This window comes from Cynocephalus volans, chromosome 4 (genome assembly GCF_027409185.1).
Source record: "Cynocephalus volans isolate mCynVol1 chromosome 4, mCynVol1.pri, whole genome shotgun sequence".
In the NCBI taxonomy this organism is placed as follows: domain Eukaryota; kingdom Metazoa; phylum Chordata; class Mammalia; order Dermoptera; family Cynocephalidae; genus Cynocephalus; species Cynocephalus volans.
The window spans coordinates 124423613-124441494 of NC_084463.1; the positions used below are offsets into that span (position 1 = coordinate 124423613).

The window sequence follows — 17882 nt, forward strand, 5'->3', positions numbered from 1 at the left end:
CCAATACTATGTTAAATAGGAATGGTAAGAGTGGGTGTCCTTGTCTTGTTCCTGTTCTTCAGGGAAAATCTAGCTTTTCCCCACTCAGGATGATATTGGCAGTGAGTTTTTCATATGTGGATTTTATTATGTTGAGTCAATTTCCTTCTATACCTAATTTGCTGAGATTCTTCATAATAAAGAATGCTGAATTTTTTCAAATTCTTTTTCTGCATCTATTGAGATAATCACATAGTTTTTCTCCTTGATACTGTTGATGGGTCATATTACATTTACTGATTGTTGTATGTTGAATCATCCTTGCATCCATGGGATGAATCCAACTTGATCATGTATAATTTTTGGTTGTGTTGCTGTATTCTGTTTACTAATCCTTTGTTCAGAATTTTCATGTCTATATTCATCAGAGATATTGCCTTTAGTTTTCTTTTTTGTTGTATCTTTGGTTTTGGTGTCAGTGTGATGCTGGCCTCATCTAATAATTTGGGAGAATGGCCTCTTTTTTCAATTTTCTGGAATAGTTTGAAGAGAATTAATATTAATTGTTAGAATTCAGCAGTAAAGACATCCAGATCTAGGCTTTCCTTTGTTGGAAGACTGCTGATTACTGCTTCAATCTCATTGTTTGTTATTGGTCTGTTCAATTTTTCTGTGTCTTCTTGGTTCAGTATGGGTAGTTTGTATGTGTCCAGAAATTTTTCCATTTCCTCCTTGTTTTGAAATTTTTTGGCATGTGGTTGTTTATAACAGTATCTAGTGATTCTTTGTATTTCTGTGATATCAGTTGCAATGCCTTCTTTTGAATTTCTGATTTTTGTTAGTTGGGTCTTCTCTCTCTCTTTTTTTTTTTTTTTTTTTTTTTTTGGTTACCTTGGGTAATGGTTTGTATATTTTGTTTATCTTCTCAAAAAATACTGTTTCTTTTTTTTTTTTTTTTTGTATTTTTGGGAGTATGTATTTAACTTAGTTCTGCTCTGATCTTAATTATTTTTTCCATCCTATTTGAGAATGGATTTTTCTTGTTTTTCTACTTCTTTCAGGTGTAGTGTTATGTTGTTTATTTCAAGTCATTCTATTCTTTTGATGTGAACAATTATTGCAATAAACTTCCCTCTTAGTACCACTTTTGTACTGTCTCATAGGTTCTGGTATGATTTGTCTTTATTTCCATTAGTTTCGATATATATATTTTTAAATTTATTGTTTAATTTCTTCTTTGACCCATAGGTCATTCAGGAACTTGTTGTTTAATTTCCATGTATTTGTTTAGTTTCCAGAGTTTTGCTTGTTATTAAATTTTAGTTGTATTCTGTTGTTGTGTGAAAGGTACTTGCAATGATTTAAATTTGTTTAAATTTGTTGAGACTTGATTTTTGATGTAACGTGGTCTATCCTGGAGAATGTCCGATGTGCTAATGAGAAGAATGTATATTCTGTAGTTGTTGGTGAAATGTTCTGTCGATATCTTCCAGGTTCACTTGGTCTGACATGTAAATTAAATCCTGTATTTCTCACTTTATTTTTTGCCTAGATGATCTCTCCAGTGCTCAGAGAGGGGTGTTGAGGTCCTCTACTATTATCTTATTGGGGTCCCTCTTTTTCATTAGGCCTAATGGTGTTTGCTTTATGTATCTGGATGCTCTGGTGTTGAGTGCATATATATTTGTAATTGTTACATCTTTTTGCTGGATAGATCCCTTTAAAATTATATAGTGACCTTCTTTTTATATTTTTATGATTTTTATTTTCAAGTCTATGTTATCATATATAAGAATAGCTACTCCTGCTTGGTTTTGGTTTCCAGTTGTGTGATATGTCTCTTTCTATCTCTTCATTATTGGCCTGTGTGTCATTACAGGTGAGGTGAGTCTCTTGAAGACACCATATAGTTAGGTCCAACTTTCTAATCCAATCAGTCAGTCTGTGTCTTTTGAGTGAGGAATTCAATCCATTTTCACTTTGGATTGCTACTGAAAGGTACTGTATTATTTTTGGCATTTTATTGATTTTGATTTGAAAGTTTTAAATATCTATTCTTTTTTTTTCCTTTTTATTGTTTTTTCTGTTTTGGGTTTTTTTTTTTTTTTGAGGTAGTAATATTTAGGTTTTTTTCTCTTTTTCTTTCACTTTTTTTTTCTACTGGTCAGTTTTGTTCTTTTTTTTTTTTTTTTTTTGGTTTATTCATAGTAGTGATTATACTTTTTTTTAAAATTCCAGATTCAGGACTCCCTTGAGGATTTCTTGCAGGGCTGGTGGTGTGGTAATATAATCCTGTAGTTTCTCTTTATCTGGGAAATACTCTATTTCTTTCTAATTTCTGAAGGATAGCCTTGCTTGGTGCAGTATTCTTGGTGGGCATTCTTTTTTTCTTTTGTTATTTTGAATATATCATCCCATTTTCTTCTGAACTGTAAAGGTTCTTTTGAGAAGTATGCTGTTAGTCTGATGGGGACTCCCTCATGGGTGACCTTACCCTTTTCTATTGATGCTTTTAGGATTTATTTTTTTGTTTGTTTTGTTTTGTTTTGAGCCTTGCCCATTTGACTATAATTTTTCTGAGAGAGGAAATTTTTGGACTGGGTCTCTTTGGGAATCTTTGAGCATCCTGGATCTAAAGTTCCCTGTCTCTCCCTATACATGGGAAGTTTTCCATTATTATTTTGTTGAATAGTTTTTCAATGCGTTTTACTTTCTCCTCCTCTTGTGAATACTCATGATTCAGATATTTGTGTGCTTAAGGTTGTCTGCTAGTTTTCTGAATTTTTTTTCATTTTTTGAAATTATTTTTTTCCTTTTTTTTAAATCCACCTGAGTTATTTTGAAAAGACCATCTCAAGGTCAGAAATTGTTTCTTCTGCTTGCTCTAACCTGCTGTGTAAGGTCTCAGTTGTGTGTTTTATTTCGTTGAATAAACACTTCAGTTCCAAGAATTCTGCTACATTCATTTTTAAGGTATTAATATCTTTGTAAATTTCTTCCTTCATATCCTGGATATTTCTTCTTGTTTTCTAACTTGGTCTTTTCATATCTCTTTGAGTTTCCTTAAGATTGTCACTCGTAATTCCTTTTTATTCGTTTCAAAGGTTTCCTACTCTATGGGGTTTGGTACTTGGGAATTACTCTATTGTTTTAGCAGTGTCATGTTTTCTTGGTTTTTCATATTTCTAGTATCTTTATGTTGATGTCTGGTCATCTGGTGGAGGAGTTTCCTCTTCTCTTACTCTGTAGTTATCTTAGAGGAGATCGACTTCCTCATCTTTTTCCAGTCTCTGTTGGTGACTTTCCTTGTGTCAAAGAAGTTGAGTGAGTGGTGGGCCACCTGCATGGTGGCTGTGGGCACTATTGTGCCTTTCAGCTTCACAGGCTTTGGCAGTGGCTATGGGGGACTACCATGCAGAAGTGCTGTTTTTGAGATTCTCCTTTCTTCTGCCAGGCAGTGGGGGCTGCACAGAGCTCCTGCCTATGATCCTGAAGTATGCTTCTGTCTTCTGCCAAGTGGCAGAGGCTGCCCATAACTCTTCCCTTTTTTAAAAATCCTTTCTCTGCCATCCCTGCCGTGATTTCTGAAACATACTATAAGTCTTAGAAAGACAATCAATTCCCTCAATTCTGGGGCTGCCTGATCTCCTCTGAATTTTACCATATCTATTGTTGGAATGTTGTTTCTTGCATTAAATGTTTTCCCTGATCTGACTTTATATAATCCTTTTAGTCAGTCAATTGCTAAATAGATTAGAAATGCCTTTGTGAGACTGTCCTGTGCTAGGTGCTATGAGAAACAAAAATTATATGAGACATGCTCTCAGGTCCCTCATCTCTTACAATTTTGTTGGGCACCAACAATAGGAAGAATTATAGGCTGAATCATGAAGCAATAGAAGCACAGAGAATTAATATGTATATTGAAAGTACATGCAAGTCTTATGGAATGGTAGTCACAAAACACTTTATTGGTAAAGTATAATTTGGCCTAAATCATAGAACTCAAGGTAAATGCAGACTCGTTATTCCATCTTTAGTTTTACCCATTCAATGCTTCCCTCCTTTTCAATTCCTTCCCCTCACCCAACACCATTATGCACTTACCCTACACCATGCCACAGTTTGGATTTCATGATGAGAGCTTGTACATCACAGCAGTTAACTGATGATCTCCAGGGTCACTCTTTTCTTGTTCAAATCATACTTCTTCACTGAATGACCATGTTCAAATCCCTCAAACTCTGTGCTTCACTGGGGATAGTAATAAAACTTAATTCATAATGGTAATGGGTCAATTGCATACATCAGAAATGTAAATTACTAGGAAGCATGCCTGGCACATGGAAAACACTCAGTAAGCTTAGTCATTATTGCTATTAGTGAATATGATCACAGAAACTGACTCTCTGTGATAACAATTTTCTCTTCAACCTCAAGGATCTTGTCACTACTTTTGGTAGAGTAAACTATAAAAGTATTTCTTATTACTGGAGTTTGATTTCAACAAATATTATGCAAAATACATATAAGGCTCAAACTGCAGTCATCAATTCAGGTGGAAATTCTAGTTCACTTCAAAATGCATAAAAACTTCAGTTTAATGAAATTGCTCTTCACCTCTGAGTTAGTACATTTCTGTTGCTTATAACAAAATATATGGAACTGAGTAATTTGTAAGAAAACAAACTTTATTGCTTACAGTTTCAGAGGCTGGAAAATCCATAGTCCAGGGAACATATCTGGTGAGGGTCTTTTTTGGTGGTGGCTTTACAGCAGTGCAGGCGTCTCATATGGCAGAAAATGACAGAGCACAGAGAGAGAGAGAGAGAGAGAGGAGAGGAGAGAGAGAGAAAGAGACTCTCACGTTCTCTTCTTTTAAAGCCTATGGAACTACACCCATGGCCACTGTTATTAATCCATTCACTAGGCCTTAGAATCTAATCAGCTCTTCAAGGCCCCATCTTTCATACCATAATAGAATTTCCCACCCTTGACAGTTACAGTGGGAATTAAGCTTCTAATCTATGGACTTTGAGGGACACAATTCAATCAATCCACAGCAACCTCTCTCCATTATCATTATATGAGACTTCTACATTCTTCAGGTGTCCAGCTTCTAAGAGTGTCACATCTGGGATATAAATAACCTTAAATACCTCATAAATTTTACGAAAAAATATCTTCACACTCCAAGCTGCTTCTCATGACATATTTAATGAGAGAAGTATCCATTTACTATCCCAATATAAACTATAATACTCTTTAAGAATTGACTTTGAGTTTTCAAACAATCAATTATTTATTTGGCAATATTTTATTAGTTAGAGTTAGCCTCAGCTACTGAAACATAAAACAGCTTTATGGTATGGAAATCTCTTAAACATTCACACTGAAAAATATTTATATTGTATCTGGGCTTCGGAAATATTTGCCCAGGAATTCATGCGTTAGTATATTCATATTACAAATGACACAGTTAGGTGACCTACACAGCTTCTCGGGACTAAGTAGTAACAGAATAAGAACAGTTTTTGCCACAGCATAGTGTCTGGCACATAGCAGGAGTATAATAAATAGTTATGAATTAAATAGTTCTGACATATATGAATGAACATGCTATTCATCCTTCATACAGGGGACCTTCTGATCACTCGAGCAGAGATCCAAAAATGTTGAATAACATTCAAGGATTCATAGAGCCGATTTCATGTTAGCAATAAAGTTAGAGAGAAAGCCTTCAGCTTCATAGCCCCCTGTGCTCTTCCCAAAGCCTGCAGAGGAGGACTTAGAGTCTTTGTATAAAGAAATTAAGATTACCATGAATAATAGCCTGTGAATTTTCATTTATTTGAATATTAGATTAAAGGCACAGTTGTGTTTGTGAGGTATATCTTTTGTCCCCAGACAAAAAGTATTTTTCTGAGAAAAGTAGTAACATACACACACAAGAAAGTTTATAAATCTCCCAACAACTTAAGATACATAAAACAATTATTTCTTATACCCTTTTTATATTATTTGACACAAGTACTAGTATTTTTTAATATCTGAAATAATAATTTTCATATATTATCTAGTAGGATAAAATGAAATATATTTTATTTTTCTCATATAACAGAATATCAGCCTGCATCCTCTGGAGGATTTACTTTATTTTTTCATTTAACAAATATTTGTTAAGTAAGAAATGGGTGATACCGCAGAAAAGGCATGAGCCCTCAAAGAAATCATATTCTGTTAGGAGCAGAGAAACAATAAACATATTCACAACAAGATAATTTGAAATGATGGTAAGGCTAAATAAAACATAAAATTAGGAAATGTGATAGAGACTTTAAGGAACATGCATTCCTGGAAAGGACGATCAGGATCTGTTTCCAATAAGATAATATATGAGCTGAAACATACACAGGTACTTGGAAATGTTTGTGGAAAACTGAATGAAAAAATAATACAAATCCTTCCGTGAACTTTTTGAAGATCCCTCATGCATTTTAGGTTTCTATATGGATATTTGGAAAAAGGATTCTACAGGCAGAGGAAACAGCAAGTATAAAGGCTCTAAGATGAGAACGAATGTGAAATGTTTGAGGGGCTATAAGTAAAGGATATTGTGATAAACAGGGCATTTCATTTAAGGAGTTTGCATTTTAGTATCACGTGGCAAAACACTTAGGAAAAGTGGTTTGGTACAGGGAGGGTAAATACAGGGCAAAAACAGGACTGACCTTAAATAATAACAGGTTTTTAGATCTAGAGGAAAGTGTACTATATATGGTTTATACCATATTTTGTTAAGTGACATCTTGTTCCAGCAAACTTCAAAGTAAACAGTAGCCTGCAGTTTCAAAACAGACCACACTTAACAATGTATGCGAACATGTAATGACATAGTGGTGTCAAATCATTCTCTGGGTCTTGCTCTTGGAACTGGGTCAGGCCAAACCCTAGTAATATTAGTAAAAGGCTCTATTGAGTAGAGGGACATAATGAAGGTTAGGTAGAAAGACAACCAACTTAGGTCAAGGTTTCTCACAGCAATCTGTGGTCTCCAACAGGAAAATTCTACAATGTAGTTAAGGAGTCAACGCAGAATCCAAGATAGGAGGCCTCATTGCAGGCTTGTAGTCCAAAAAAAAAAAAAAAAATGAAGTCAGATTCTAAGAGTGGATGAAAAGGTTGAAACATAAAGGCAAAGATAGTGCACTACTATGGCCATCAAAGATGAAGAGTTGAAATTACATTTTGTCATGTTGACTCTGTTAATCTGCTGTGATCCTGACAATGTCAAGAGGCCTGTGGGAACAGATGACTGCCCCCAAATTTAGATAATTAAAAATTGAACATATATGTACATCTCCTTCAAAGTTCCATTGAAAAATCTGTCTAGCCTAGACAGTATTTACTAAAAATCAATGTTTGATACCATTAACTGGAAGTTCACTATTGATTTTCAGCATGCCTTAAGCCATTACTCAAACTTAGGGATTTGTCAACACATGCCTTAAGCCTGTTATAGATCTAGCTTTTAGATATGTAGTGTGTTGAGAGGAGCCAATATTTGAATATAGTGAACGCAGTAAGTACCATTGCTTCCTGCATGATCTAATTATTGAAAATCCACATTGCAAAGCTACATTAGCCTTGGTTTTGGCCAAGACATGCCTGACTCTTTCACATTAACTTGTTTTCTACGGTCTCACTTTAACATGCAAAAGAAAAAAACAACTTGAATTGCTCAGTACCATCTGGGGTATTTCACTCCTGACATGAGCATTCAATATCATGACCTCCTTGTCTGCAGTGACAGAAGAGAAAGAAAGATTAGTCAAGACTGCAGCAGAGAACCAACAGAAAGAGAAATCTGAACTATTACTTTTTTTTTTTTAATAATTTGTAAATTCCCTTCCCTGACATATGGAAACAATATATTCAATTAAGTTTTTAAAGTTATTTATCCAAAAAGAAATTTTTGCTGAGTCTCTTGCTAATGTATCAGGAGTTGTGCTAAGTGCTGGCAGCTTATCCATGTGTATGTTTGTACATATACATTTAAAAATTAGTGATAAATTATATGAAGAAAAGAAACAGGGTCAGAAATAGAAACTAATGGGGTGGGGCATTTGCAAGAATACAGGGACTAAGACACACATATCAAAGAGACCATTATGAGTAAAATGGTCCCTAAATGTCATCATTCATAATAGCCCTCTCCTACACACTTAAGAACACACCTCAATCCTAGTCCTTGTAAGTTTCTTCTTTTATCTTAGACAACTTGACAGAGAAAGATTACTGAGAAGGAAATTAATGTCTGTCCTATTTCTAATAAATTCCCAGTTGCTGCTGTTATGCAGCTTTTCAATTTTTTTTCTTTTAAATCTCTTGACATGGTCAAAAGAGAGTTTTCTTGAAATTTTGTTCTACTGATAGACACTCTTATCTTAAAGATAATTACAACATACCACACATAAGAGTAGAAAGCATAGTGGCTGGTTTGGGGAAGGATATAAGTAAACTCTCAAGAAGTTGACCATGAGGGCTTTATAGTAAGGAAATAGGAAATAAGAGAGGGTGCTATATGAAGGTGTATTTCTGGCATAGTATATAAGATGCAGTAGTTTCATAAGAGCACACTATTTTGTCAGGCAGAGGCAACAAGTCTTGCTGCTTCACTGATCCATTGGGTGCACTAAAAGGGTAAACTCTATGTGTGCCAGCTTGTCTGTAGTAACCAACCTGTCTTTTCACCTCTCATGGTTAAAAGGCCACATCTCATGTTCCTAAATGGATGTTAATGTGACATTGTCATATCAGTTCATGTCCCAAATTTATTTACCCCTTCCATGCCATAGAAATAGCCATAAGTTTTCCCAAAAGTTTTATGTCTCTTTATCTTAGGAACTGGGGATCTCTCTTTTATTTGTGCTTAGATTATAAGATGTGTCTGTGTGTGCATGTGTGTATGTATTTAAACATTTTAAAACATTATTAGAAGTAGAAGCTGGGACTTGGATGGTAGTTAGACATAGTTTTCTACATTAGTCAGTCTCCCTTGAGGTCTAATTCAGAAGTCTATCCATGTGAAAACTTGGAATCTTCTTTCCTTCATAGTAAAATAGTAATAATAATGCCAGTTTCACCAATGATTGAAAACATAAATTTTTTCCTGCAAATGCATATGCTTGGAATATTGTGATATTCTTTACTAATATGAGAAAGTGTCAGTGTTATCATTTATTATCACATCAGATTAATTCCTATTTCCTGACAAGGCCCAGAGGAATGGAGAGTTTTGTCAGAGACACATTTCTTTTTCCTTTTATGTGGGAAAATTGAGTGGAGGTGTAGGCTAATCCTACAGGGTATACAGAGCTAGGGGAGTGATTATTAATAAAGAAGGTAAATGCCAGAGAAAGATGGCAGGTTTCTAAGATCAACATTTTCTACTTCAGAGTGACCTAGAGTATATTTCCTTTTCAGAAAACCATCATAAAGGAAATCATGTCAATTTAAGAGAAAAAAGTAAGATATATCTCTGAATTTTAACGTACACAACATATCATGAAATGTATTAGCTCCTAGAAAAAGACTGTCTGCAAATTAAATAGCATGTCACAATGGAATTTATAAATTAGGCATTTATATTTGAAAACTCTTATGTATTTGTGTAGGGACTGAATATATGCTAGGAGTCAATGGAGAATGGAAAAAGATAATGACCAGAGCCCCAAGTGAAAATGTTAATGCTTTTTTTTTTTTTTGTAGGAATCACAGATGAAAGCAATGAAAGAGACTGTACAACTCTGCTTGACATCAGTTTTCCGTGATCAACCTCCTCCTTTGAGTCTAATCACATCAAATCCAACTAAGATGTTACTTCCACCCAAGACAGTAGCCTCTAAGATTCCAGATGCAAGGACAAAAAGCAAGGTATATTTTATCCCTGCTTTGAAAAGTCACATCAAGTAGTGTACTGTCTTTAAAGTCTGTTCTATATAATCACCAGAGTGGATCCAAGTAAGATATCAAATTCATTGAAAGATTAAGAAGTACATGGAAGATAGTAACCCAGTTTGTAAAGTCCTCATAGGCACTTGGAAAAATTTCCAAGGCAGCTTTTCTTTAGTAGAAAGCCTAGCTCTTTCTTAAGCAGGATCATCTAATTTTTTTAAACAAAACAAAACAGAAACACAGAATAAGTTAAAAGAAAATATCTTGTATTGCATTCTAATAAAAACCATGGGATTGACTGGAAAACAATTTCTCTTAGGGTGTAAACATCATCCTCACGGAAGTACTTTTTATTTCCCCTTAAATTAAGTCTATAATTCTCAACATTGGCTACACATTAGTGTCACTTAAAATACCAAAAAAAAAAAAAAAAAAGAAAAAAAAAGATGGCACCTGGGATCCAAACCCAGCCCTATTAAATCAGATTCTTTCAGGTTGGCCTTTAGTCATCAGTAATTTTTAAGAGTCAGGAAATTGTAATATGCATCCAAGTTTGAGAACAACTGATACTAGCAAATCTTTCTCCAAAACCCCACTACCACCCTACTTTAGACAGAGCAAAGGGACATTTTAGTGTTGCTTCTGTTTCAGTCTTCAAACTTCAATTGGTAGGTTCTACATTTAAGCAACTCCTGACAGCCAGGAATAGTTATTGGAGAAAAGAGTTTTGTTTCGGGCAGTATGTTTGAAATTGATGGCTCTATGAACAACTGCCCAAGGACCACTTGCTATCAAAATGAGTGCCATGGGTAACAGCCTGATGTCTAAATGCAAATCTCTAGGGGTGAGCCCAGAACAAACTGAGAACTGCTGATGCAAAATACCTAATGATGTTACATCTGGCGTTTCCTACTGCTTATTCCAGAGATTCCCTATATTTGAATAGAAGAGGGTACAGAAAAATTGTAGATTAGGAAAATGCTATTTTCAGGATGGAGAGTCAGAAAGAAAGTTAAACAAAATAAGTTTTCTGATGTTCTGTTTTTATGTGTAACTAGTCAATTTATGCTCTTTAAAGACTTAGTCTGTATAATCTCATTGTGAAATTTTAATGTGTCTCGGTCAAAACTCATTTAAAAATATGCATTTCCATCTCATCATATTATTATCTTTGGTTTCATAATATGCTGATGGACATCTAAAAATTTTGAAGCCAGTACATTTTTTATTTATTTCTGTTCTTTCTCTGAACACTGGATTACAAGTATTTGTTTACTTAACCAAACTCAGGCAAGAAAAGCACATAATAATGAAGTTTTTATGTTCATTATGAAAAATCCTGTGTAGATTCTTAAGAATGGTCATTGGTAAAATGCAGTGTCCCACACAATCTCACCCACCTACCAGAAAGCTACACCCAGAATCCACTTATTGTTAGTCTCTTAGGGAAGAGCAAAGATTCAGTCTCATGAAGCCTGATGACCTTGGGCAAAGCAGCTTTGTAATCTTACGGGCACATTATATTTGTCTCAACTCAAAATTTATTTGTTTAAACCCATTATTAAAACTGGGCTTTTTATGACCCTGAATGTGTGGAAGAAATTACTGATTTTTGCTTTAACGGATTTTCTATGAATAAATATATGTCCTGTCATTGAAACAAATAATAAATATTTATTATTTCCTTTGGCTTATCACAGAAAAAAGATAGAAGGCATTTAGATGAGTCTGGTTCGGAGATTGCTCATTTTTCAAAAAACAATAACAAAAGTCCAAATCTTTAAGGTAAAGTTCAGTAAATCTAAGTTAATATATTATAGAAGATTCTATTTTACAGGTTAGTATTAAAAGCTTGTCTGGTGCTTATGTTTCTCCCATTTTTATTTTCTTAATAGTGGTGGAAATTGTATTTTACATGTACTTGGGGCTTGATCTCTATGCAGACACCTTTGGCCAATTTCATCTACTTTTATTTAATTTTTATAATCTCCAGCCCTTCTTCAGTGGGATTTTTTTCCCCCTGAAATCTGTAAAACACATGCAAGTAAACAATTTTGAGCACATATATGGAAAAAGACAAACTTCCTCCCAAAAGATATTATTTTAACTTCTTTCAGTCAAATGCAGTCAAATTTTTATTCCTGTGTGTGAATGTCTGTATATACATATGTATGTATATGTTTATGTATATACGTACATATGTATATGGATTTTAAAAGCCACAGTTTCATTAGAAGGGGAGTTTAAAATTATAAGATTTTACTGAAGAAAGCTGAAAAAAATGTATTCATACCCCCATGTTATTAATATATATATTTTTAATTCTGTAGTATGTCTTTTATATAACCATTTAGTCTTGTAGCTTAAGTTTCTGCCAAGGACTCCCAGTCAAGTCTATCAGCTTCCTTCCTGGTCATTGTATTTTCCATGATTATTATGCTTGTGTCTCACTGATTTGAGTAAATGTTTTGTTGCCCTCTCAGTTAGAATTATTTTTGCTACTCTCAGTGCTCTAGTAGCTGTTTACTACTCTTGGTCCTTGGTCATGCATTGAGCACAGTGATGTCTATAAAAGCCTCTCTCCTTAAGGGAGATGACAGTGCTTACCTCATCAATCTGCTTGACCTTAATCAGCATCCAGAACAATGTTTCTAGATAATTAATTGAAATGACATTTGTTGTGTGTCTCTCTTCTTATCAGACATTTTTTCTTATTTAGAAGTTAGGAAAATATATATGATTTAGTTATTTTTAAATAATTTCTATCCAACCTAATTGTTTTCCATTGATATACCAAGATTGTACTCATCATTGGGGATGCACATTTGAAATGACACAGCCTTGACCTTGTGGAGATGGTTACCTAATTCTCTGTAAACAGAAAGCAATAAAGAAAAATCCAGGGGGTATTCTTAGTAGTAGATCAGGCTATCTCTGTTTGTTGCTTTTTAGTACAGTATTTGGATTCCGCATTCCAAATATATTTGGTTAAAGATAAAGACTAAGGAGATACTTAGGTCTAAATGCATGAGATCATGTATTTGTTATGCCTTTGTTGAGATTATATATTTGTTACATAGAGAATAGTATTCCTGCAAAGATGTGAAGAGCAAATATATAAACCCAGTGATCTGATTTGTGTTTTACATAAAATGACCCTAGAGTAGAAACAAGAAAGCCAGTGACAGATCCATGCAGGAGATGATGGTGACCTAGGCTGTGGTACAGAAAATGGATATGGGATTCCATATGTTATTTGAGCATAAAACTAGTCTAGTGATTAAGTGGGATATATGAAGGGGGGAGAACAGGAATAACGCTCAGTGCTTGCATTCATTCATTGTAATGGGAAAGACAAGAGGAGGTTTTAAAGGGGAAACCAAATTGTTTTGTTTTCAGCATGCTGTATTTTGGGCATCGGCCATAAAACCAAGTATCTATCTCCAGTAGATGATTATACATTTAAATCTGGAACTCAGGGAAGACATTTGAGTGGAGATATAGGATTGGATATCAACACCATGAGTAGCAGTTAAGTGTGGGAAGTGGATGAAATTAGTTGAAGAGACTGTGTAGAGTGAAAAGAGATGAGGTTCATAAAGGACCCCAGGCAAAAGAAATAACTTGAGTCTGGATTTATGTATCATCAAAAAGATGGAATGTATATGGTGGTGGAAGTGCATCCTTTCCCCTGATCTTTTGCTGAGAAACTCTTCATTATGTATTTGAGCTGAGAACCATGACTTTTCCATACCTGTGTTACTAGTACAAAAACCACTATATGTACGTCACTCTGTATATTTAAAATGGTGAATACTCTAGTGGGCTATTGGAACTGGCTCATAATTGCTTGCAAAAGTTAACTGTTAAATTTTCAGAATTTGTACTAGTCATCTGTTAAACATAGGCACTATTAAATATTAATTATACTTACTTATACTTAAATAAATTATACTAAAAGCAATGTGGTAAATATAAAAGCTACTACATAGTAATATTGTCTATGCCCTTGAATATATTATGTCTTTTGGGTCTGTATAATGGAAACACTATATAATGGTGTGTTGTTACTGCATATTTTTTAAAGTCATATTCAGTGACATCATGTTGATAGATTCAACTTTGTAGTATTTATACCATGGAAATTGACAAATACTATATATCAGGGTCCTTCTAGCCCACAGATCTAGTCAATAGCATGCCACTGTGTGTATGTGTATGTATGTATTCGTGTGTGCACAGCATTTAAGATCAGACTACTGGGTATCATAGACACTATACAAACAATAAGTGACCAACATATTTATTTTTTTCTCTTGTACTGCTTAAGTGGTAGAGCTACATGCATGGTGGCTCTCAGAAAAGGCAAAATAATTATTAAGCTAAAAAGCTTGTTCAATTAATGACATTCTGAGAAACTAATTAATTTTTATATACCCATTGTAATATTTAATTTAATTTTATTATAGTCATTTTTAAAAAAAAATATTAAATGTGACTTTATATAATTTGGAAAATATATAAATGTAGGAGGAAGAGCAGAAAACATATCACCAAAGAGTTCTACCACTTTTAGATGAAAAGATAGGAATTAGTGCAACGGTAATATATTTGGTATTTACAGTAACATAACATGAAGTTTAGGAGCTAAGATTTATTAATTAGACTGATTAAATGAAAGTCTCTTTTCTGCTCCTTTCTAATTTTGATTACTTGATCAAATTACTTTTCTGGGACTCATCTTCTATATCTACAAAATGGAGATAATAACAGCACCAACCTTATAGAGTTGTTGTGGAGATCAAATAAAGAAATTCACATACAACATCAACCTATGTAATAGTTCCTGACAATGAAAAAGCAATCAATAAATATATGAAATAGCATTATAATATCTGGAAGCCAGGATACCACTATGAGAAAACTTAAAGAAGGTTTTTAGTGGGATGTTACTTTAACTTTAAACAAAGCTAAACTATTTACCTTGTTCTATTGTTCAATTGTGAGAAAACAATACATCAATTCAAACAAGTACAACTTCAGTTTTTAGCATAAAGGTATAGCAGAATTCTTACAATACATTTAATGTCAGGGATCATAGTATTAAATGCCATAAAGAAAGGGGACAGTTGAAAGACAGCAGAAATGAGAAGCAAGTCAGATAAGCAATGCAGATAGACAGTGATAAAATTGTGCTACGAAAACCAATTTTTCATCCCCATCCCAGGCTATTACCATTTTCTGTCTCTCTTTGTCTTTCTCCGAAACTCACTGCTTGGACTTACCTGCACTTTACATTGTTAAAGGTCACAGCTGTGGAATCTACTTAATTGGACAAGGATGATTTGTTATTTTTTTAAAGTTTGTTAAAAATGCCAAAGTCATTCTAGAGCAACAGACATTTCTGGCCCTGTTTGGGAGTTTGAAGATATCTAATGAAAACTGAATTCTGCATGTTGCCTGGAGGTTTAGAGCAAGGTCGATTTTCATTTCTCTTTTTTCTGCCAAAAATCTGTTGTGACATAATTGTCAAGAACACTCAAAACAGTGCACCTGGAATCATCATAGACCTGAATTATCAACCTGCCCTGCAATTTTAATTATTGGGTGCTTCAGAAATTCTTACCACCTGGATGTCAACCCTCCCAATTCTCATACAAATTCAACAGGAGAGCAGGCCAGTTTGGGAGATTATTCAAATTTCCCAGATTATTCTAACTTAAACTAAAGTTGAGAATCACTGAGATCCTTACTCTAGGAATAAGAAAGGACTCTCAGAAGTAAACTTGATCTTTCTTCCTATTTTCCTGCTTCTAGAAGAGACGTTTCATCTGACTCAGAGGTGACTAGTTTCAGACAGTTCTGTTTTTCTGCCTGCTGTCATTAGCTAGCATTATCTCTAACTCTACCATCTATTGTCATTCTTTACATGCTATCAACATATATTTTATATCTCCTATGTCCAATGTTATTGTGAGAATAAAAATGAAAACGGGAGTCTAAAACATTTTTGCAAAATATAACATTACTAAGAAATCTTGTCAGAATTTCATTTTGGACCTAGAGGTTTTAGGGCTTTGTTTAATTACTCCCCAACATTCATGGCATTTCTATGGCAATAAAAGTTAAAATAATTCATATTTCACATGTTTCTATATGAATGTATACATTCTATATGAACATAAATATTTGTGTATTTATATTATAAATTATAAAACTTGTATTAAAACTGCTAAATATAAAAGTTGAACCCACAAACACTCTGTGATATTTTATTTTCAATACTGGTGTACAGGTTTGTACCCAGGAATAGTCTAAAAATAAATCTTTATAGATTTTCATTTATTCATCATTCTTGATACATATATAATGAGAAAGTTAGTTATAGAACATCATTACTTGAAAATCTCTATGCACATCTTTCAAAGACATTTGTTTGCAACCTGAGGATATAATTCATTTAATCTTTCTAAAATTAAAATAAATAGAAACCAATCATTTTTGGGGAAATGTTATCTTATGTCAGCCTAGGAAGTCATATTTATATTCACAGAAAACATCACTGATGCTGAATATCTTTTGTCACAGAGGAATTCCCACCAGGTTTCATTTTATTTTCCTATATTTTTATCATAATTCCTTTTCCTATTTTTTTTTGCATCTGGCTGGTATGGGAATCTGAACCGTTGGTCTTGGCCTTGTTATTATAACACCGCACTCTAACCAACTGAGCTAATCTGCCAGGCTTCATTACAATTTCTTGGATATTGATCAAATAATAATTACTTTCATGCTATCTCCGTTGTAACAGATATTTAGTTATTTTAAATAAATATTATAGAACTAATCTACTACTATTGTAAAGGTATTTTAGATTAGCTTCTAGTCACCACTTGTATTTATAGGTAAGAGAGACCCCAACATCTTCTCCATTATTACAAATAAGGGGCATTTGGGCTTTGTCACTAGAAATATTGTTCAACTTTTTTTCTCTCTTTAATTGCAGAAAATATGCTTAATCCTAAAAGCTCCTTGTCTAACAAATTTATTTTCTTATACATTTGCACAAGTAAAGGGCATGTATAAGAAAGTTAATTGACTTACCGTGGTCATTTTAAATTGTCAGCGTTTTTCTTTCCTCTCCACGATTAATTCATTTTTTAATTTTTATATCTGGAAGCCACTGGGAATCTACTAAAAGTTAAAAGATTTGAACAAGGGCAAACATTCTTAGAGTTCTAAGAAGATAATTTTGGTAGTAATATAGAGGTAAGGATTAGGAAGACAAGATGCTAGAAGCAAACAAAACCACTGGAAAAATAGCATATTCTTGGTGAGAGACAGTGAGCAGCAGTGGGAAGGGAAAGGAGGAGATGAATTTGCGAAATACAAAGAACATAAAATTTGGGGAAATTAGTGAGGAAGTGGAGGCGAGAAAACTAGATGATTATTTTAAGTAAATTGGCTGTAAAGGGTGAGTGGACAAATCCAGTGAGGGGCTTCTTTGTAAGATGGAAAGAGATTGAGTACATTTTTAGTAATAGAAAAATATAAACATTTATTGAAGGCTTAAAAGAGAGACTATAATAAGGATACAAAATCCTAGAAGCAGCAGCAAGGAATATGAACATGATCACAACAGGAGGAGCAGGACATAGAAAGGAGCGAGGACATACCAAGTTCTGAGATAGGAGTTAAGTTGGTAAAGATGAATGAAGGCATGGATACATTTTGAAGCAGGTGGGAGGGGAGTTGTGAAAGTGGAATATCTCACATACTTTAGTTCATCAGTCAAAATTAGGCTGTTACTAACTCAGGAGAAGCCTCCTGCCATGCTACACAAATGCTTGGAATACGTTGGTCTCTCCCCACATCATATACACACTAACTACAGTTTCTAAATCCCATTTATAGCACTCCTGTGAGCATCCGGCTTTGCTCTCCAA

At 34.0% G+C, this 17882-nt stretch overlaps 1 protein-coding gene across 1 annotated transcript in view; it reads left to right on the forward strand.

Annotated features, from left to right (window-relative positions):
• LUZP2 (leucine zipper protein 2) overlaps window positions 1–17882 on the forward strand; it is a 502288-nt gene that overhangs the window by 430222 nt on the left and 54184 nt on the right. Inside the window, exon 9 of the mRNA XM_063095866.1 lies at window positions 9751–9915. Within this exon, the coding sequence (XP_062951936.1) occupies window positions 9751–9915 (165 nt within the window). The remainder of the gene's footprint in view (window positions 1–9750; window positions 9916–17882) is intronic.